This window comes from Pseudophryne corroboree, chromosome 6, assembly GCF_028390025.1.
Source record: "Pseudophryne corroboree isolate aPseCor3 chromosome 6, aPseCor3.hap2, whole genome shotgun sequence".
Taxonomy (NCBI): Eukaryota; Metazoa; Chordata; class Amphibia; order Anura; family Myobatrachidae; genus Pseudophryne; species Pseudophryne corroboree.
The window spans coordinates 329,190,253-329,213,390 of NC_086449.1; the positions used below are offsets into that span (position 1 = coordinate 329,190,253).

At 45.4% G+C, this 23,138-nt stretch overlaps 1 protein-coding gene across 2 annotated transcripts in view; it reads left to right on the top strand.

The window, feature by feature from the left end:
- Positions 1–23,138, top strand: part of ARID3B (AT-rich interaction domain 3B) — a 546,358-nt gene that overhangs the window by 511,675 nt on the left and 11,545 nt on the right. For both annotated transcript variants that reach the window (XM_063926363.1, XM_063926364.1), the window contains exon 10: positions 22,290–22,452. In XM_063926363.1, coding sequence (XP_063782433.1) covers positions 22,290–22,452 — 163 coding nt within the window. The remainder of the gene's footprint in view (positions 1–22,289; positions 22,453–23,138) is intronic.

Below are 23,138 nucleotides of genomic sequence, written 5' to 3' on the forward strand. Positions count from 1 at the left end.
AGGCCCTTACAGAAAGGGGAGCCCACCCCTGGCTCCAGCAGCCAATACCTATAGAGCTGCACCAGTCTGTGAATCAACAGCAGTCTGATGCGCAAGGAGGGCTTCTTAAAAAACAAGCCTTATCTGCGCATCAGCTCACTGTAAACCGTTCCTGTATGCCCGCAACATTCCACCTATGTGTAACGTCACAATGTATGACATAACATAGGAGTTGAGTAGTCCAGCAGAATCCTTTTTTTGTGGAGGGAGGGGCCCTTTCTATTTTGTCAGTCTCAGGCCCCATAATTTCTGATGGCAGCCCTGAGGATTAGTATAAAGTTGTAGAGAAAAGACGCAGGGACGGCCGTGACTGTTTTCCACTTAGAAGCAGTCCCGACATCTGCTTCTGGACTAGAGATTACTAAACCTATCCTCCAAATGAATGTGACATTACCACATACAAGTACCAGGTGAATGTTTTGATAGGCTTCCATACTAACATATCAAAGTGTTATTCCTATAATATTAGGGTGGGTATTATCAAATTATCGATTTTGACAGCTGCAGGTGGCGCACTGCAGCGCCGGCGCAGTTCAGTACTGAATGGCTGCTGTGCGAAAATGCACAGCACCGATCAGGTCTGAAATAGGCCCATGGTGTCCAGATACTAATATGCATCCTTTCTATTATACACTTATCAGATCTTGTTAAATTGGAAAAGATTGCCATTGCCATACAGTATTATGGGAATGGCGTTTTTCAGCAGTATGTAGGTTTGTCACAGGTGATATCGGTGTTAAAATAGCCGAAATGTGTATTGGTGTAAAGGGGTTTGGTAAATAGGTCCCCCAGCTTACAGAACAGAGTACATCCTGAAACTTGATTGAATACTTCCATATTTGCCACCTTCAGTTCTAGGGCTCTTAAGGTTCTTAAAGTAGTTTCAAGATTTGCCTTGGAATTGTGTATGCCTGGAAAGGTCTCAGTCTCTGATGATGCAATCACATATATGTGCTGGGAAAATAATAAACGTGCATAATATTTAATATGTGTTATAGATACTTTGTATTGATGCATGTATTACATGTTTCCTTGGGCATTTCGTGCACCGCACTAGATCGTATTATTAGAGCATGCTAACGCATAAGAAATAGGCCGCGCACTAAAATTTTAATCCCAGTTTTATCATGTTAGGATGCACTGCTGGGAGCTGTGACTTACAATATATTAGACCTAGTCTAATGCACTTTTCATGCATTTATTAATGTATGAAAATCTTAAATAATTCAGAGGAGCCTTCAGTACTGACCACCTGCAAAGAGCAGATCACCGTATGGTATGTTGTACACTAATTGTAGTTTTATTCTCTGGGCTTATGTTACCTTTATTAAAAAGGTGTTTTTGAACTGTTGTCATTACATTTTAAGCGAGTAAACATTTTAGTATTGGCATCACAATCAGAGTCAGCGCTACCATTAGGCGAACCGTGGTGACTGCCTAGGGATGCGAATGGTTAGGGGGCACCTTAAACACTGGATGTGTGACATAATTTCACTCATCTCTTTTAATGCCACCATTAGGCTTCATAGGGAAGGGGCGTGGCCCCTGTAGGTTTGCCCCCAGTAGATGTGCCCCTTAGATTTGCCCCCAGTAAAGATGCCCCCTTAGATGTGCCCCTAGTAGAGATGTCCCATGTAGATTTGCCTCCATTAGATGTGCCCCCTTAAATGTGCCGCCAGTAGAGATACCCCTGTTGTTATGCCACCTAGTAGCGCTGCTTACAAACACAAAAAACAAAAAAACAAATAAACAATACTCACCAGTCCTGCTCCTGCTTCCCAACCGCTGCTGCCACTGCTGCTCCGTCTCTGGCCGCCCGCTCCTCTCTTTGGAAGAGGCGTCATGACGTCTCTCCCATAGCGCCGCACAGACACTACAGGTCAATTAAGACCTCTAGCAATGGCACTGGCTGCAGCGGGCGCCCACACAGCCCACATCGCTTGCTGCAGCCGGAGTGTGGGTTGCGGGTGGGCGGCGGGTGCCTGCGGGGTGACTGCGGCCGCCCGTCCTGCTTGCCTGTGCCTAGATCCGCTCCTGCATGGAGTGGCAGAAGCTGCTGGCTACTGCTCATCAGTATCACTGAAATGCAGTTACGTGCGGTGGGATGAAGCAGGTGAGGCAGAGCCTTTCCTGTCATACTAACGTTTGTGCCAGAGTTTTGACTGTATAAAGTACATGAAAAAAACAAAGAATATATTAAAAATTTCTTCTTTGTATTATTGTTTTATTATTGTATTATAGTCAAAAATCTGGAGTAAAAAGTTCATGACAGGTGAGTCTTTCCTTTTCCGCAAATCTCTGATCACTCACAAAATTTCCAGGACTTTATACTGCTGCGCCCAGTGGCGGAACTAGCGAGCGGTGGGCCCAGGTGCGACAAAATGCTTTGCCCCCCCCCCCCCCCATCCCATCCAAGTCCACCCCCTCACCCCTGGAGAGGATCTGGTGAGGGGGACCTGCTCAGGGCCAGAGAAATGGATACCTAGCAACAGTGCCGTAACTAGACATTTTAGCACTGTGTGCAAGAAATGGCATCGGAGCCCCACCCCTGCATGCAAAACAGTGGCAGTGCGCGCCATAGGCGCGCGCAAAAATACATAGTGGCGTGGCTTTGTGGGGAAGGGGTGTGGCCACAAAATAATACCAATTCATAAAACGGTGCGCAGTAGTCTCCATTATTCAAATTACGCCGCACAGTAGCATTACTACACCAGGTAGAGACCCTTTTACACCTTACGGCGGACAGATTCCTCTTTTTACACATTACGGCAGACAGCGTCCCCTTTTTACACATTACGGTAGACAGCGTGCACTTTTTACACATAATGGCAGACAGCGTCCCCTTTTTACACATAACGGCAGACAGCGAGCCCTTGTTACACATAGCGGCAGACAGCGTACACTTTTTACACATAACGGCAGATAGCGTGCCCTTGTTAAACATATCGGCAGACAGCGTACACTTTTTACACATAACGGCAGACAGCGTGCCCTTTTTACACATAACGGCAGACAGCGTGCCCTTGTTACACATTACGGCAGACAGCGTCCCCCTTTTTACACATTACGGCAAGCAGATTCCCCCTTTTTACACATTGCGGCAGGCAGATTCCCCCTTTTTACACATCACGTCAGGCAGATTCCCCCTTTTTACACATTGCGGCAAAGATTCCCCCTTTTTACACATTACGGCAAAGATTCCCCCTTTTTACACATTACATCAGGCAGATTCCCCCTTTTTACACATTACATCAGGCAGATTCCCCCTTTTTACACATTACGGCAGGCAGATTCCCCCTTTTTACACATTGCGGCAGGCAGATTCCCCCTTTCTACACATTGCGGCAGGCAGATTCCCCCTTTCTACACATTGCGGCAAGCAGATTCCCCATTTTTACACATTGCGGCAGGCAGATTCCCCATTTTTACACATTGCGGCAGGCAGATTCACCATTTTTACACATTGTGGCAGGCAGATTCCCCCTTTTTACACATTGCGGCAGACAGTCCCAAGAAAGAAAGAAAGAAAGAAAGAAAGAAAGAAAGAAAGAAAGAAAGAAAGAAAGAAAGAAAGAAAGAATTATACTTACCCTCTCCGCTGGCTCAGGTTCCTCGGTGCAGCTTCTGGTCACGATTCCCAGGCAGGAGAGAAGGAGGAGGAGGGAGGTGGAGGAGGGAGCCGCAGCAGCGCTGTGTTATTGGTGGAGGTGCTGCTGCTGCTGCCCCTCTGCTTCCTTATAGGCTGTTCTCGGAAGACAGCCTATAGTGAAGCAGAGGGACAGCAGCAGCAGCGCCTCCACCGGTAACAAAGCGCTGCTGCGGCTCCCTCCTCCACCTCCCTCCTCCTCCTTCTCCCCCGTGCCGCTGCAGTGCGCTCCTCTCCTCTCTGGGCGGCTGTGTGCTGAGGGCATGCTTTGGGACCCTGGACAGAGGCGGGCCCCAGTGCAACGCACTGGTTGCACTGGCGGTAGTTCCGCCTCTGGCTGCATCTGTGTATAATGCCCACATGAACCCTCTGGCTCATATACTGCGTGTAAATCTGGCTCTAGTTCTTGTTCTAGTCAGTGCATCCTGAGCTATTTAGCTCACCGCACGTCCCTGCTGAAATGCTGAGAGTGTAAAGCTGGGTACACACTAGATGATATGTTGCCCGATTGTCTAGTGTATACCCGCTATGTTGCTGATGATGTGCGCTCTCACGCATCATTAGCGACATCCTCCGTTGGCGCTGCATGCACGGCCAACGGAAGACATCACTTGTGAGGGGCAGCATGGCCCCTGCCATCGTTTCACTTGCCGATGCTGGCATCCACGCCGAGTCCCATTGTCTGTGATGTCACTGGGTGCGCACATCGTGTGTACACACTACATTATGTGTGTACCCAGCGACATTGCAGGCAAGGGGACCCGGCAGGGAGGCAGCATCAGCAAGTGCATACACACTTGCCAATGCGGGCAGCGACGGCAGAGGCCATGCTGCATTCGGTAACATAGGCCTCGCTAGCGATGTCTTCTGATGGAGGAAGTTGCTGATAATGCGCACGAGTGCGCATTGTCAGCGACAAAGCGGTGCGGTGTGAACAGGTAAGATGGGTGGATGCAACCTGGCACCTGTTCACACTATGGATGTGCCAGCACTTGGAAATTATAAGATCTCCAAGCGCCGACTCTGCACGTAATAAGCCAGGTCAGAGTCTTAGCCAGGTCGCACCTGGGATGTACAAATATAAATATGCGGTCTGAGGGCCTTATTCAGAGTTGGATGCAGTCACTGTGTTTGCATGCAGTGGCCAAGTCCATAGGGTCTGCGCACGTGCACTGGCCATAGTGCTCGTGCGTGACCCTTCACCATGCGATCGCATCCCGGAAGGATGCGACTGCATGGTTATTGACAGGTGACGGGTGTCTGGGGGAGTATCCGTTCACATGGTCGACCATGTTATGGTCGACAGTCATTAGGTCGACCACTATTGGTCGACATTGACATGGTCGACATGGACACATGGTCGACACATGAAAAGGTCGACATGAGTTTTTTAACTTTTTTTTCTTTTGGGGAACTTTTCCATACTTTACGATCCACATGGACTACGATTGGAACGGTAAAGTCTGCCGAGCGAAGCGGCAGCGGAGTGAAGGCACCATGCGAGGGGACGCGGTGCACTAATTGGGGTTCCCAGTCACTTTACGCAAAAAACGACACCAAAAAAAGTGAAAAAAAATCACGTCGACCTTTTCATGTGTCGACCTTTCATGTGTCGACCATTTTCATGTGTCCATGTCGACCATGTCAATGTCGACCAATAGTGGTTGACCTAATGACTGTCGACCATAACATGGTCGACCATTCATACCGGAACCGTCTGGGGGCGGTGATGCAGCTTTGGGGGGGACGGGAGGGATCGGGAAACACAGGCATGCCATAGCCATTTTCGGGGGCCAGCCTATGATATTGCCTGCATTTCCTGCATATGCAAACATGGCAGCAGTGCCCCTGCTTATGCAGCCAAGCTGCGCAGGCAGGTGTCAACCCGTGTTAGATGCATTCCCAGTTAAATTGCGAACGCATCACGGAGCGGGGCCACCCATGCTGGGTGGCCTTGCCATATGCTGGGCGACCCCCAGCATGTTAGTATATGGATGCAAATTTTGATACAAGAGCAAAATCTGCATCCATCTCTGAATAGCCCCCAGAAAGCGGTATTAGAAAGCCCTAAATCATCTTACCTCTTCCTTCATGTCTTACCTCATCTCTGTCTGCATTCTCTCTAGCCCTATCTGCTCCTCTTCTGGCCAAGACTTCTCTTTCACCCTGGTCACTTCCTTTCACGGCCACTTCCAAGATTTTGACTGAGGTGTCCCTATCATCAGGAGTTCAGTTACCCACCCAGTCAAACTCTTTGCCAGCCTTTTCAGTTTATAACACACCCATAAAATGCACCTCTTTATTAAAGCATGTTAGTCCTTCTTATAATACTTTCCCTCCACCATGCATCTTTCCCAGTTCACTCCCCAACTGTTCATTCCTTCCTTTAGCAGTGTTGGACTGGCCCATGTGGCCAGCCACCATAGAGGCTTGGCTAACCATTAGGGAGTACATGGTGTGGGCTCCTTGATAAATATATATATATACTAAATACTGCTAGTGCATGCATGATAATGTACCAGATTAATAACAGCAATGCACTGAAGAAAATATGCCATAGTCATGTGCAGCATAATGTAACATATGTATAATGTATAATCCAAGTGCGCAGTCTGGAACCTGATTCCTAGAGGACAGGGTTCGGCCTTTAAGCAGTGGGGTCACCGGGGGTTTCCCCTGTACCCCTGTTGGCCAGTCTGACCCTGCCTCTTAGTATGTAAGGTCTCCTTAGTATGTAAGGTCATCGGGGGTTTCCCCTGTACCCCTGTTGGCCAGTCTGACCCTGCCTCTTAGTATGTAAGGTCTCCTTAGTATGTAAGGTCACCGGGGGTTTCCCCTGTACCCCTGTTGGCCAGTCTGACCCTGCCTCTTAGTATGTAAGGTCTCCTTAGTATGTAAGGTCACCGGGGGTTTCTCCTGTACCCCTGTTGGCCAGTCTGACCCTGCCTCTTAGTATGTAAGGTCTCCTTGGTATGTAAGGTCACCGGGGGTTTCCCCTGTACCCCTGTTGGCCAGTCTGACCCTGCCTCTTAGTATGTAAGGTCTCCTTAGTATGTAAGGTCACCGGGGGTTTCTCCTGTACCACTGTTGGCCAGTCTGACCCTGCGTCTTAGTAAGTAAGGTCTCCCTCTTGTTTTTCTCTTCTTCTTTTTTTTTAAAGTTAGAATTTTTATTGAGGTTGGTCAATAATCAAAACAGTAACAAGAACAAACTTGTGCGGGGTAATGATATTGAACATGAAAACAAACATTTTACATACCAAATCAAAACAATAGAGACATTTTCATGGAATTATAGGCCAATAGGTATTAGTAATTAGTGCCCTGCATAACTCTACATGTGTATCTGACTTTTCTCATTTTATTTTACCGATATAGTATAAAATTTATACCAAAACAGGGTGTAGTCTTGTGAAGAGTAAGAGTAGGAAAGCAAAAGGAAAGGGAGGGAGAGAAGAGGCTATAGAGTATATCTTAATAAAGGGGAAACAAAGGAAAAATTGCATATCGGGAGGCAAGAGGATGGGAACAGTCCACTGTATTTTATAACAGAGGGGGGGACATCAGAAGTGATATAGATATTAGCATAATTAGCAACATCAACAGAGTCCGGGCATCAATAAAGACCGAGCGAGGTACCAAGGAGACCAGATGTTGTGGAACTGGGCCACTGTGTTGTTCCTCAGGCTTGTGATATATTCCATACTGGCTATATAATTAATCTTGGTCAACAGTAATGCCTTGGAGGGAGGTTTATGGTCTTTCCAGCATTTAGCGATCAGAGATTTAGCCGCCATGCAAAGTAACATGGTAAATTTGTCTTGGGGTTTGGGTAGCAATGGTATGGGAGCATGCAGAAGAGCAGTTTCAGGGGAGAGGTCTAGATTATGTCCGCATGTTTGAGCAATAAGTGCTCCTACCATTTTCCAAAAGGGGCGAATAGAGGGGCACGTCCACCATATGTGGAAAAAGGTGCCCTCCTCTCCACAGAGTCTCCAACACAGGTTTGATGTCGTGGGGTAAATGGAATGAAGTCTGGAAGGAACTAAGTACCACCTGGTGTAGACCTTATAGCATGTTTCTTTGAGTGCCACATTAATGGAGGCCTTAGCAATGCGCATTCTGATTTCTTCCCATTGATCATCTTCCAACGGATGGGAGAGATCTGATTCCTAGGCTAATTCATGTGATTCACGGTCAGGGGGGTCTGGGGTCAGAATAGAGTTGTATATTGTTGAGATATTCCCTTTTTTGCCAATTGAAAGTAAACACATATGTTCAAAGGAGGTAGGTGGTTTCAAAGATGTAGTTTTAAGCTGAGATTTGAGAAAGCTAAGAATTTGGATGTAATGGTAATGGCACGAGGGTGGCAAACCAAGGCGTTCTTGAAATTCTCCAAAAGAGGTCGGTGCTGAATGGCCTTTAACATGGATAAATCTTGTGACACCCTGTGATTGCCATGGAGCCGCCATTTTTCGTTTGCATCCTGGGGGAAAGGCAGGATGTCCCCAGATAGGTGTTAAAGGTGAGGGTTGTGAGGTTAGATTGTAGGTGCTGCGGAGTTTGTCCCATAATCCAAGGGTGAAATTAATCGTGGGGATTGAGTAGGCCGAGGCTGGTCTGCAGGACCTGGGGAGCCATAGAAGAGAGTCGAGGGGGACGCCCTGGTACATTGAGTTCTCAATATCGACCCATTTTCTGTTCCCTTGGAGGGAATGCCAGGACACCATATGATTAAGGTGACAGGCATTAAAATAGGCCTGGAGGTTAGGATATCCCAATCCGCCTGAGGTAGCACTTTTGGCCAGCAGTGTTCGTCTTAATCGGGATTTACGGTGTGCCCAAATAAATTTGTTGCACAATGATTGCAATGAGGTCAAAGTCACGCGGGGCACCATTATCGGAATGGTCTGAAATAGGTAAAGAATACGGGGAAGGAGATTCATTTTCAGGGCGTTAATCCGTCCAATCCATGAAATAAATAATCTGTCCCATTTATCCAGGTCTTGGGTGAGAGTTTTAATCATAGGAACATAGTTAGTCTGGTAAAGGCTGGTGTAGGATTTAGTAATAAATATGCCGAGATATTTGATAGCAGAGGGTCTCCAAATAAAAGGGAAAGAGGAGGTTAGAATCAAGTGGGTCTGGGGTGGGATATTAAATGCAAGGGCTTCAGATTTGGTGTGGTTTATTTTGTAACCAGAGAGGGAACCATATAGGAGTAGTTCTTTTTGTAGATTAGGCAGAGAAATCAAAGGGTTAGATAAAGTCAAGAGCACGTCATCCGCAAATAAAGATATTTTGTATGAGTTCTGCCCCACTGTAATCCCCCCAATGTCCGTATTAAGTCTAATACGGGCCGCAAGAGGTTCGATGCATAGAGCAAAAAGTAGGGGTGAAAGAGGGCAACCCTGACGCGTACCATTTTTCAGATTAAATCGAGGTGAGCTTAGTCCATTGGTCAGAACCATAGATGAGGGGTTGGAATAGAGGGCCGCTATTGCAGTGATGAAATGACCGTGGAGGCCGAACGTAGATAAAGTAGAAAACAAGAAGGACCAGGAAATGCGATCAAATGCCTTTTCGGCGTCTAGCGCCAAGGCAATCGCTGGTGTTTTCGTCGAATTTATTTGGTGAATCAAATTAATAGTGCGTCTGGTGTTGTCCGAGGCCTGACGGCCAGGAATAAATCCCACTTGGTCAGGATCTATTAATGATGGCAACACAGCGTTCAGGCGAGTTGCTAGTATTTTGGCAAAGAGTTTGAGATCGGTGTTTATCAAAGATATGGGTCTGTAATTTGTGCAATGCGAAGGATCTTTTCCGGGTTTCGGGATTACAATAATGCGGGACGTCGTGGAGTCAGTGTGGAAGGGCGTACCCCGTAATATTTTATTAAACAGGGAGGCCATATGAGGGATGAGTTGCGGGGCGAAGGTTTTGTAATACACCATCGGATAGCGATCCGGACCGGGTGCTTTCGAAGGTTTCTGGGTTTTCAGAACCGTTTCAATTTCCTCAGCAGAAATATCAGCATTGAGAGCAGAATTGGTTTCTTCGTCTATACGAGGGAGAGCGCATGAATCTAAATATTGTTGTGCCTGATCGGCTTGTGCTAAGGGGTCGGACGGAGGATCAAGGTTATAGAGTGTCCTATAATAGTCATAAAAGATACCATTAATTGTTTTGGGGTCATAGGTAATGTTACCTGAAGGTTGTCTGATAGTATGGATGCATTGATTAGCTTTTTTGGCACGTAATTGGTTAGCTAATAAAGTATGTGCCTTGTTACTTTTATCGTAAAATGATTGATTGGCCCATCGAAGCGAGCGCTCAATGTTCTCCGCCAAGAGAGATTGTAGGTCATCACGTGCTTTTGAAAGTTCGGCTAGAGTTTTTTTAGAGTGTGTGCGTTTATGTTCTTGATCCAATGTTGCAATATTATCCGTTAACAGGGCAATTTGGCTTTCTCGGTCTCTCTTACGGCGGGATGCAAATTGGATAATGGATCCCCTGATAACCGCCTTATGGGCTTCCCATATAGTGGCTATATTACAGTCGCCTTCTACATTAACCGCAAAATAATCCCGAAGTTCTGTCTTAATTAAGTCCTGAAACTTAGGGATCTTCAATAGTGTCTCGTTTAGTCTCCATGTCGGTCTACCGTCAGGGATATCAAAAATGTCAAAAGTCGCAGTTAAAGCTGCGTGATCTGTCCAGGTAAGTGGGACTATCGAGGAAAAGCGAGCGGTGCGGGAGAGAGGTGCACAACTTAAGAACATATCAATACGAGAGTACACATCGTGCGGGTTAGAGTAGAAGGTATAGTCCCTGGTGGTCGGGTTAAGGAATCGCCAGACATCGAACAAACCAGCCTCGGCCATGCCCCTGTGTAATACGGAGGAATTTGGGGTTTGAATACTACGCAAAGGGCCGGACCTGTCCATGCCCGTGAGAGTCATGTTGAAATCGCCACCAACAAGTATTTTACCTCGTCTATATGAGTAAAGTTCGTGAAAAAATTTGCAAAAGAATTTGGATTGGGCAGTGTTTGGAGAGTACAGGTTAGCCAAGGTAACCTCCTCGTGTCCAATTTTACCTCTCACCATTACGTATCGGCCTTCATTGTCGTGTTTACAGTCTAGGAATTGGAAAGGGACGGACCCCCTTATTAGGATAGCCACCCCATGTTTTTTTGCTGTATGATTGGAGTACCAGACCATAGGAAATTGTTTAGATGTCAGGGAGGGATGGGAATCTGATTTTAAGTGTGTCTCCTGTAAGAAAATCACGTCACCTTTTAATGTCTTGAGAGATCTGTGGAGATGAGAGCGTTTCTGGGGAGTGTTCAGCCCTTTGACATTAATGGACAGGCATTTTAGCGGCATGTTTGAAGCTGAAGAGGGGGTAATTCGCTGGAGATCTCTAGGGTCCCGGACTCTGCTAATATGGACGAGAGAGACAACAAAAAAACAAAAACAAAATAGGGGTATATAATTCTGTGTACGAACAATGTTAGTTAAGTTAAACAAACTTTCTGTGGTTACAGGGGTGTCAATATACAGGTGGACTGTAATCAGGGTCTATAAGAGGAGGGGAACAGAAGAAAGAAGAACAAAAAAGAATAAAGCAGACGTAGTATCCAGTAGGCAGGATACTCGGCTGCCAAGGTTGAGCTCTCAAAGAAGAGAAAAATGAGAGAGCTCGCTGGCGGGACACAAATACAATATAACAGACGAGGGTATTGCCCCTCTATGCGTGAAAATAACTTTAATCCCTAAGATTCGGGGGAGGAGGTATCAGGATAGGACACTGACGCCCCTCACCCGAAACCACTAATAAATGGGTCAGGCGGACCGTTGCGTAGCAACCTAAGATCTACTTCAGGGGCGCGATATTCCGAACTATAGAACCCGATATTATGAGTGATCATATAACAAATAGTAACAATTTAGTGTTAACAATAAAACCAATGATAAGATCGCTGGGCAGGTCGGCCGCCAGAGACAGTCCTTCGGAATAGGATACAATCCATTAATCTATGTATACGGCAATGGCTCCTAGCTGCCGACCAACCCAGCGAGACGACAACCTAGTACTACGTGAGGCATAAAGGTCTGTCAGCAAGAACCCCTCTAAGAAGAGAGTTAATGCGCAATTGCGTATGGATCGGAACCTAAAACAGGGCTTACATAACAGATGAGCAAGATTGCGAACAAAATCGAGTAGATTAAGCGTTATAAAAACATTAAAATTAAACGGCAGGAGCTTCTCGTCTATGAGGTAGCAGCTGGGGTCAGCTGCAACTTTCGAAGCAATTTGTCCCCCTCATCAGGAGAGCGAATGGTGTAAATTTTGCCATCAATCTCCACAATGAGGCGAAAAGGGAATCCCCAGCGATATTTATAACCATTGTCACGCAGTGTGGAGGTAACATAGCGTAAATCACGTCGCTTAGCAATGGTCACTGGTGACAGATCTTGATAAATCTGAGGCCGGGAGTCTTCAAATAAAATCGAGGTTGAATTTCTGCACGCCAGAGTGATGCTATTTTTAATCTTGAAGGACAGAAATCGGAGAATAACATCGCGGGGAGGCTCCGAGTCCTTTGGTTTAGGTCTCAAGGCGCGGTGAGCTCTCTCTATCGAGATGGTAGAATTTGAAAGTGACGGAACCAGGTGTAGAAACAAGCGTTGGAGGTATGGTTCCAGTTCAGAGGCTGTGATAGATTCCGGAACATTGCGGATGCGTAAGTTGTTCCGTCTTTCGCGATTTTCGCTGTCCTCAACCTTATCCTTAAGGATTTCCAGTTCGCTGGATAGGTAGCTCATGTCCTCCCCCACTTGTTTGTGGAGATTTTGTTGGTGGTCCACCCGTGATTCTAACGCGGTTGTGCGGGAGTCCAAAGCCGCCACGTCAGATTTTAATTCCCCGATCGCTGTCTGGAGAGCTGTCGTAAATGAATTCTTAAGGTCTAGTATCATGTTCTGGAGGGACTGGATGTCCGCCTTAGTTGAGGGTGCATCCGACTGATCCATGATGGGGGTGGGCATCGGTGAGGATGGAGATGAAGCTTCTGACGGTTTTTCCCGGCGTGAGAAGTGTTGTGATATATCTTGAGAAGCACCTGGTTTTTTTGCTCTGGTGTTCGCTCTGCTCATAATATCTGGTGAAAGTAAAACGTCCGTTTAAGGAGTGGTAACAAGAACGGTCCACTTGGATGTTACGTGTTCAACAGTTGGTCCGGGTGAGGGGTAAGTCAGGCATCCGTGAAATCACATCATTTATAGGTCTTTGGTCCTATTAACCGATGAAGACAGTGAGAGGGGTCCACGGGAGAGCGTCCCGATTTACAACACACTTTTCCGTGGTTGTATAAAATGTGATGTAAAAGATGTGATGTAAGAGATAAGAAATAGCAGCTGCTGGGTTGTGATTTTGCTTTGATTTCTTGTGATAATAGGGAGATTGTGTATTCTTAGCTCCAGCAGGGGCAGCAGAGTGCAGGTGATATAGGACGTGTCTGGTCTGCCACAACCAAGATGGCCGCCGTCATTAATATATGGTGTAGCTTCTTATGGGCTTTTATAGCGGTGCCCCCAGGGGTTTATTGCGCTGTTAAAGGCTCCCAGGCCCCTCAGCGGCCTCCGCCCGTCCCCCCCCGTCAATTACAGCGGCCAGCAGGCTTCTTGGAGCGGTGTACGTCTGCGTCTCGTCAGACGCCACATCCAATATGGCCGCCGCCACCGGAGCTCCGCGATTCAGTTCGGCTCCGGCCCTGCACTATCAGGAGCACACGTTACTCCTTCGTCCTCCCTGTCAGGCCTCCCCAGGCAAGGGGTAGGTGGTGTGATGATAAGGGTAAGTCTGGGGGCAGCGTTTCAGCGGCCGGACGGTGGGCGATCCTGGGCGGGGGTATGAATAAATTTAGGCCCCGGCTTTGTCTCTCAGGGTAAGGCCGCAACCCGCAAGCACAGGGCAAGCCCGTGCTCCGGCTCTGCAGCTCACTCCCTTAGTACCCTAGTTAGCAGGGGCAACTGTGGGGTGGTATAGGGGAGAGACAGGTGGTGTAAAAGCCTATTTGAGGGGTTATAGGGGTTTGGATCTGCAGGAGCTCTCTCGGGACACCTCTTCTCAGTTAGCCCTCAAGCCACGCCCCTCTTGTTTTTCTCTTCTAACCCTATGTTACTAGTGCTCCACTCACTTATCCCTCTGTCAATATCACTAAGGGTGGGATGTACTAAGGTAAAAATACATCCAAAACTAAGAAAATGCAGTTTTATGAGTTTTGTTAATAATACCAAATGTACTAAGCTCTGGAATGCGATACATTCAGGAGCTTGAACTTGGTGGGTAATGCCATCGATCGGCTGTGCAGGACAGCTGATGGATGATATATCTTCAGACACTTGCTGTAGGGGCTGACATCACAGCTGGGTAGGGAAAATTCTAATGCCAGCCCAGCTGGGTGTCCTGACTGAAATATCGAGCAGCTGATCGGTAAATGTGTTTACTTACCTGGATCGAAAGCTCGGTCAGTGCGACAGCAGGTCTGCCGCCGCGTTAGTCAGGTGGGTAGACATCTCACTGCACAGACCTGGTTGCAGCGTTAATAAGGGCTATATCTTTCATTGCTTTGCAGCGGCTCAACCTAAATTAAAGGAGGATTAAGCACAAAAATTATCATAGATAAGGCATAAATGAAAAATGCAATATTGTACAGTTAACTGCAGCTTTGCCTTTTGATAAACAATCCAATATAACCTATATAATACAAAAAGTAAAATATAGAGCTCACAGCACTTAAAATGGGCAATGCCAGCCAACCTGACCATTATAGAATTAATGTGTGAAACTACCTGAACAGACATGGGCCGGGATGTAAAGAAGTCCAATTTCAGCGGCCGTGCAGGATGCCAGCCAATCTCGGATGTTTTTTTAAAATGGGCAATCACATTCAAGGCTAAACCATGCCTTGTACATGATTGCCCCTTTAAAAGAGAGTTCAAACAGCAATCTCGTATGGCAGCCGCACTCGGGCTTCATTACTTCCCGCCCATGGTATCATTTGAAAAAAGAGTATTTGGTTTATTGTGCTCAACAAATAGATACTCTGTGTAGACAAAAGTGATTGGACAACCCTCCCTTCATACAGATGGAGCTGCGCTCATCTGAGGCGGCTCCGTCGCAGACAAGCGCTCCCGGCGTGACTAGGCAATCTGTCCACCTAGTCACGCCAGGAGCGCACTGAGACACACCCATTCAAGTGAATGGAGTGCGGGCACGTCACGCCACGTGCAGTGGGTGTGCCCAGGCACAGATGGAGCCACGATTAGCGTGGCTCTATCTGTATATGGAATTTTCCATTCATGATTGGACAATTAACCACAAGTCTTGTTTTACCTTGTTTTTATAACAATTGCCTTGACACTAATATATATGTAAAATTAATTAAAGTATTCAAAAGTCAACATATACTCACATACCAGGAATGTGCGGTGAGGCAAATTGGTCAGGAGCCACTGGCTAGTACCAGAGCCAGATTTATACACAATCAGGGATTTCAATGCATGGGTGGATGATGAGCTCTCACGCCTTGGCCAAGACCTCCTGTGCACAATGAATGGTCTGGGCTTCACACAGGTCGTTCCCTCTGCCACACATAAAAGTGGTCACACTCTGGACCTTGTCTTTCAGATTGGATTAGAAGTCACTGACCTAAAAATAAACCCAGTCATCTGGTCAGACCACTACTCCCTCTGGTTCTCAGTTGCAACCCCTCAATTAAGATCTCTGCCCGTGGAGTTGACCAGGTATCGTCCAAGGAGGGGTATGACTCTCCAGGCTCTTGCAGCAAATCTGGATCTCTCTGCTATACTGGGTGCCTGTGAAGATCCCTGTTCCCTAGTCCGTTATTATAATAGGGATGTTATGGCTGCAATTGATATTATCGCCCCTGTGCGTATAAGACCTCGCAAACCACAACGTCAAGCTCCATGGTTCGACAACATTGTTAGTGAGCTCAAGAAAAGGGGGCGTAGACTGGAAAGACGATGGAGGAAGACTAACCTAGTGGATGACAAAATAAAACTAATAAAGCATAACGTAGAATATCAATCGACAATCACTCGTAAGAAAGCACAGTTCCTGTCAAAGGAGATCACAGCAGCAAACAATAGGCCAGCTCAACTTTTCCGCACAGTGGAGATGCTTTGCAAGCCAGCATGCCTGCAGACTGATGAGACCCTCTCCCAGGCAAGATGCAACGAGTTTGCAAACTTCTTTGCAGATAAAATATCCACCATCCGGGCTGGAATCTCCACAGTGCCATCAAAGGAGTGCCAAACTACAAAGCCTGCCAATATAAGCTACCTGCCTTCATGGACCAGCTTTGATCCAGTGGATGTAAAGGACACTGCTGAAATTGCTCGGATTTTGCGTCCCACCACCTGTGATCTGGACCCAGCCTCAACCAAGCTTCTAATAGGTTGTATGGATATAATTTGTCCTGTCTTTACAAAAATTGTTCAATGCTCTTTGCAGACAGGCATTTTTCCTGGACCCCTAAAGGAAGCAATTGTTAGACCGCTTCTTAAAAAACCTAATTTAGATCCCGACTGCATGACCAACTACAGACCGGTATCAAACCTTCCTTTCCTAGGAAAGGTTATTGAGAAAGTCGTTGCAAATCAACTGGAAACCCGCCTGACAACCCATGATATTTATGATCCATTTCAATCAGGATTCAGGAGGAGACATAGCACTGAAACAGCCCTGGTGTGTGTGTTAAATGATCTTCTGATGGCAAAAGACAGAGGTGACTGTTCAATATTAATCCTCCTGGATCTCTCGGCAGCATTTGATACCGTGGACCATGGGCTTCTGATTGAGCGACTGATACATTTCTGTGGTCTGGATGGCACAGTTCTAAGCTGGTCCAAATCATTTCTCACAGGCAGGTCACAGAGAGTATCATCTGGATTATACTCATTACCACCAGTGCCATTGCCATGTGGTGTCCCACAAGGTTCTATACTATCCCCCATGCTTTTTGCAGTATACATGCTCCCATTGGGCGAAATAATCAGGCGCCATGGCCTGGTCTACCACTGCTATGCAGATGATACACAACTGTACTTGTCCATTGCTCCGGGCACTGATAACCCAATAGCAACCCTAAATGGCTGTCTAGCTGAACTACTGGAGTGGATGAGCGCCAGTTGGCTGCGACTGAACCCGGATAAAACAGAGGTCCTTATGATACGACCGCAACATCAAAGGACAAGACTGCAGCATAGCCAACCAACTGGACTTACACTCGGGGATTCAGAATTACAGACCAGTGATCGTGTGCGGAATCTTGGCGTTGTCCTGGATGGTGGCTTGACACTTAAACATCAGATATCAGCCACAATCAAAGCCTCATTCTTTCACCTGAGGAACATAGCCAGAATCAAGCACTTAATTCCCTCAGATGATATGCCAAAAGTCATACATGCATTTGTATCATCTCGTTTAGACTACTGTAATGCCCTCTACCTTGGTCTACCAGCAAAAGAATTGCAGCGCTTACAGCTGGTGCAAAACACAGCTGCCAGGCTATTAACCAACCAGCCCCATTCTAGCCACATAACACCCATCCTCTACTCCCTTCACTGGCTGCCTGTACGATGGCGAATCATCTTCAAGATTGGCTTACTGAGTTTCAAAGCATTACATGACCAAGGCCCAAGGTACCTGAAACAGCTTCTGACCCCATACTGCCCCACTCGATTACTGCGATCTGTAGATGAAGGACTTTTAGCAGTACCTAGAATCTACCGTAATTCATCTGGGGTCGAGCTTTTAGTCATGCGGCTCCGACTCTATGGAACTCACTTCCCCGCACAGTGCGAGAGGCCCCAACTATAGAATCCTTCAAAAGTAGACTTAAGACTTTTCTGTTTACTCAAGCATTTCCATAATGTCCCTTTTAGTATCTTCATGCTTCTGTATTTTATGAAAATGTACTTCATTATTTTCTGTACTATATTATGCTATGTATCTGTTAAGCGCCTTGGGTCCTATTGGAGAAAGAGCGCTATATAAATAAAATTATTATTATTTATTATTATATATGAGCCAAAGGGTTCATGTGGGCATTATACACAGGTGCAGTAGTATAAGTTAGTATAGTTTTGATCAGAGATGTGTGGAAAAGTCACTACCTCCTCTGCCATAGATGTTTTACTCCAGAGTTTTGACTTTAAAAGTGATTAGAATAATGAAAAGAAGATATTTCTAACATATTCTTTGTATTTTTCATATACTTTATACAGTCAGACCTCTGGTACAAACGTTAGTATGACAGGAAAGGCTCTGCCTCACCTGCCTCACCCCACCGCACTTCACTGCCACATACATACTTACCAAGCACTATATGGCATACTTCAAACAAGACACAAATACAATACACTTTTCAATACTTGTGGAGATAGTCACTCTTTTTTTACTCAGGATTTGTCTTTCCTTCCGGAGCCAGGTTCATAAACTCTAGGTAAACTCCATTATCTCTCAAAGGTCGTTATTTGGCCTCTAATTTTACAGTAACACCAACCTACATATTATTGGGTTTAGTGATTACTATATTTTTATTTTGTACAGTAAACTGTATTCTATGGCAATTTGTATAATAAATACTGCTAAGGAATGTATCAGAGCTCACATGCAAGACTTCATTGGGGGAAATGTATCAAGTCTTCTAAAGAGCAGACAAGTGGAGAAGTTGTCCATAGCAATCAAAAAGCTTCTAGCTGCAATTAATCAAGTGTATTCTATAAAATTATAGGTAGAAGCTGATTAATAAGCTACAGCCACCTTATCAACTTCCCCACTCTATAGAATGCTTGATATATCTCCCCCATGAGCTGGGATCCGAGTCCAGTTTGGAGCTTCTCACCTGACTCGGCTCCCAAAACAAGTCAAAACGTCATCCTCCCGCTGTTGGATTCTTGCAGGTTTTGGATTCTATGTATGGCCCCCGGTGATCAGCACCATTTCACTCCGGCTGTGGAGCTTGTATAGTGGAGACGTGTCCGTGCTGTGTCTGTCCAGGTGTGCTGTGTTTTCCATCCAGGGGTGCTGCAGTGTTATCCATCAAGGGGCTGGAGCTGCTTAGGGGTGCTGTTTCCATCTAGGGGTGCTGTATTGTCCATTTGCTCTGTCAAACTATGGGTGCGACCCCAGTGTAAAAAAATAAATAACGCCAAAAATATAATTGAAAAAAACAAAACATATATATATATATACATATATATATATACACCCCAGTGTATTATACTATTATTTTTCTTTGACACTGCCGATCAGACAGCAGTGTATCATACACTTATTGTGATGACACTGTAGGTGGAAGTGAACTGCAGTGTAATATATATTCTGACTCATACACGTATTGCGTGACACTGTAGGTGGAAGTCAACTGGAGTATAATATATATTCTGACTCATACATGTATTGAAGGTGAAAGTAAACCACAGTGTGATTATTTCTGACTCATACACGTATTGTGTGACAATGTAGGTGAAAGAAAACGGCAGTTTAATATATATTTTGACTCATACATGTATTATGTGACACTGTAGGTGAAAGTAAACTGCAGTGTTAGATTATTATTTCTGACTTATGCGCATAGTGTTACACTATAGGTGGTACATTTTTTTGTACAAATTGTGGGGTGTGCTGTACCCCACTTCGTTTGTGTTTGTTGATAGATATGGGGGACAAACAATTGAGAGGAGAGCAGAAAGCACATACTAGTGCTGCAGGTGCTGCCACCAGTCAAAATAGTACAAGTCTGCCAATGTCATCTACTAAGGCTGATGCCCAAGGGCATAGAAGGCTTAAGTCAGGGCATGTAAAATCAAAGAAGCAATACAATTTTACAGTGATGAAAAAAAACATCAAAAGTAAAGTTAGCTACAGAGAAATATAAAATTGGCAATATGCCATTCACCACACAAAGTGGCAGGGAAAGGCTATGACTGGTGGTTCTGCCTCTTATAATGATGTAAGCCCTTCTTTCTGTAGAAGTATAAAAAAAACAGGAACCAACTGTGTGCTCAGAAACATCACAAATCCCTGAGAGTCTAAGTGTGTCCACAGGTGCCATGTGTGAGCCTGAGCTTTCCAATACTGTACTCAAAGAGGACGCTCCTTCCACTATTTGCAAGTGCATGTCGAAGATTGCAGCACCTGCAAGTGCAGTTGAATTTGCCCTGCCATCAGCTGAAGCAAGAGGTAGTAACTAGATAGAATTCTACCCTTTATATGCTTCAGTGGATGGAGAACCAGCAAAAGGCCATCCAAGGCTACACAATGACCTATGACATAGGGTAAGGAGCGAGAATGTACCTTACTCAAGTGCAATGGAGAATACTTTCCATGTTGTGTAAGGTTCTCAAACCTTTGAAGTTGCCACATGTGAAGTTAGATGAGACACTGCCAGCTTGAGTCAGGTAATTCCTCTTATTAGACTCTCAGAAAAGCAGCTGGAGAAACTGAAGGAGGAGCTGAAGTAAAGCGATTCCGCTAAGTATGTTGGACTTGTAGATCCCACCCTTAATTTGCTTCACCAGGATCCAAGGGTCATCAATCTCTTGAAATCAGATCACTATAATTTTGGAGACCATACTTGATCCTAGGTTTAAGTTTCTTTCAACGGACACAAATTTGAAGAGATGCAAAGAGCTGTTGGTGAACAAATTGTTAGCTCAAGCAGCGTGTGACATGTTAACATCTCCTCTTTCAGTTTCTAAGGCAACTGCTGCTGCCAGGAAAAAACTAAATTTTACTAAGAGACCCACTAGTGTTGATGCAGATCACTCATCAAAGCCTCATGTCATCTGGTTGTGCCTAAAAGAACTGCCTACAAGTAGTGACATGTCTACTGTGACTCCATCTGATACTTGTTAGGATATGGTGTGCTCTGTACCAGTCTCCTTCTGTGTACCAGTCTATGGGTTCAACCCCTAGTGTCAGACCTCTAGTGTCAGGAGTCACTTGGAGGTGGAGTGATATTATGTAAGTTACTGTTCCTCCATGTAGGAGAGAGTGACGAGAGTGTGACACACACAGAGACTGAGAGACTGAGTCCTGGTGTACAAGTATGCAGTGCTGAGACTGGGAGCAGATCTCAGCTACAGAGACTCCCAGTGTTCCAGTGCATGCATCATCTTCTCTACAGTGGGAGTCAGACTGCACGGCTGTGCAGTTCTCCATACTTTACCCCCACAGATATCTCCTGATAAGTACCACTACCTAATGCTGTTACCTTGTGTGATATATGGGCTCCCGATTACCGCTATCAGTGTTACATCTGAGTCACCTTGTGTACACTAAATAAACCTGCATTACTGTTTAAGTCACTCAGTGTGTGGACTGACGTCACTGCACCAGATAGCCCAGCACACCCTGCCAACAATACTGTCACCATTCAAAGAATGGTCGATCATTATTTTAGTGATAGCATCCAAATAGGCATGTCGGATGTTTTACTACTAGCAGGAAAGAAGGCTATTTGGAGACCCTTGCACAAACTGACTTTAAGTTGCCCACCCTCCAGTGTATACTCAGAAAGAGTTTTCAGCGCAGCCGGGAATCTTGTCAGCAATCGGCGTAGGAGGTTACTTCCCCAAAATGTGGAATAGACGATGCTCATCAAAATGAATGATCAATTCCAGGAGGAAGACATTTACCGACAATTACCTCCAAAAAATACAGAGGCACCTGTAATGGTGGATTCGAGCAGGGACAAATTATTATTGTGTGAAGAAGATGATGTAAACACTGATGGGGATGAGGAATTGGATGATGATGGCGATGAAGTCATCTTGTCTATGTAGAGCCAGTTTGTGTACGTAGAGATCATAGCAAATGTTCACTGCCCATTGGCAGCTTGTTTTGCGGGGGCCCAAACAAACCAATCATTTTAGCCACAAGTGGCAGTACCTGTCGCTGAAGTGATTAGTGTGTTAAACTGTATGTCACGTTTAATATATACAACATAAGGGTGGGTGGCAATTCCATCTTGCACCTCTTTTCTTTGCATTATGCGCTGTTTGGAGCATTGCTGACTCTCTTCTTGTGTAGATGACAATCATTTTTATAGTTTATTAAACTTCCACCCTGTCTGCCAGTGCAGTGCCATTATGTTTCCTAGATGTTGGAAGTTTTAAGTGCCACATGTTTGTACCTCCCACTACTGTCGCTGAGTCATCCAGCTACCTCAGTGCAACATTTTTGTCTAAACTGGATGAAAACAATATTTTGAGCTGTGAGGTGGTCAAACCTGAATGGAAATTAGTGGAAATTAATGTTATTGATGTTAATAAAACTGTAGGAACAAAAACACCCTCAAATTCTGTTATTTAAGCTGTTTTTATTTTTTATTTATTTAAAATACGGATTCAAAAGCAAAACATGGGGTCGGCGCACATCTCTAATATTTATCTACCCTACATATAAGTGAAATAGGTACCATTTTTGAGCACAGTCACCTTAATATAAGTTACTGTAAAATGTAGTATTATACACACAGCTGGTAACATCTTTCTCGGTCTCTGTAGAGTCTTAGCACTATGGATGTCTTCTCCACTCCCACGTCTACTACCAAATCTCCTGGACAGATATTGATTCTCCTGCAGCACCAGGCAGTAGCCAGTCGAATCAAAGTGATGGTGCAGAAGGCAGAGAATCTGACTAAACTAACACGCATGCCAGGAGCTCCAGGTAAGAGAGCGCCTAACAAGAACATGTACACAACACACATCCGCAGCAAATCATATTGCTCATTTTGTATACATTGTACATATTTCCCAATAAAACCACTGAAGGAAGCTGATACTAAATACTCAAGTATATCCATAATTGTCCCTTTAATATCTTCATGCTCTCTGTTTGAAAAGCTTTTCTGTTCTTCATTGTTTCTGTATATTATGTTAAGTCTGTTAAGTGCCTTTAGTCCTATTGGGGAAAGAGCGCTATATAAATAACATTATGTTTATTTTTATTATTAATAAATCGGATCATCTGATTGTTAGAGCTTAAAATAATCGACATGGTCTCATTGCCATAATATGCATCCATCCCCATGGCAACTGTAAATCCTTTTGAGCTTAGTAACATTTGGCGCCATTTTGTTGAGCTACACAATTTGGCAAGGCAACCAATGGACATGTTATATCAAACTTTTAGGTTCATATATATTAAACACATTTTGTGGGAGATCCCTATAACTGCAATATGGAAGTGTCCCTTGGATGTGGAGGCACTCAATATCCCGGCTGTCAGGATCCCGGCGCTCTGCATACCAGTGCTGGGATTCCGAACGCCGGGATACCAACAACTATTCTGCCTCTTGGGGTGTCCACGACACCCCTGGAGGGAGAATAAATAGCCCGCAGCATGGCGAGCGC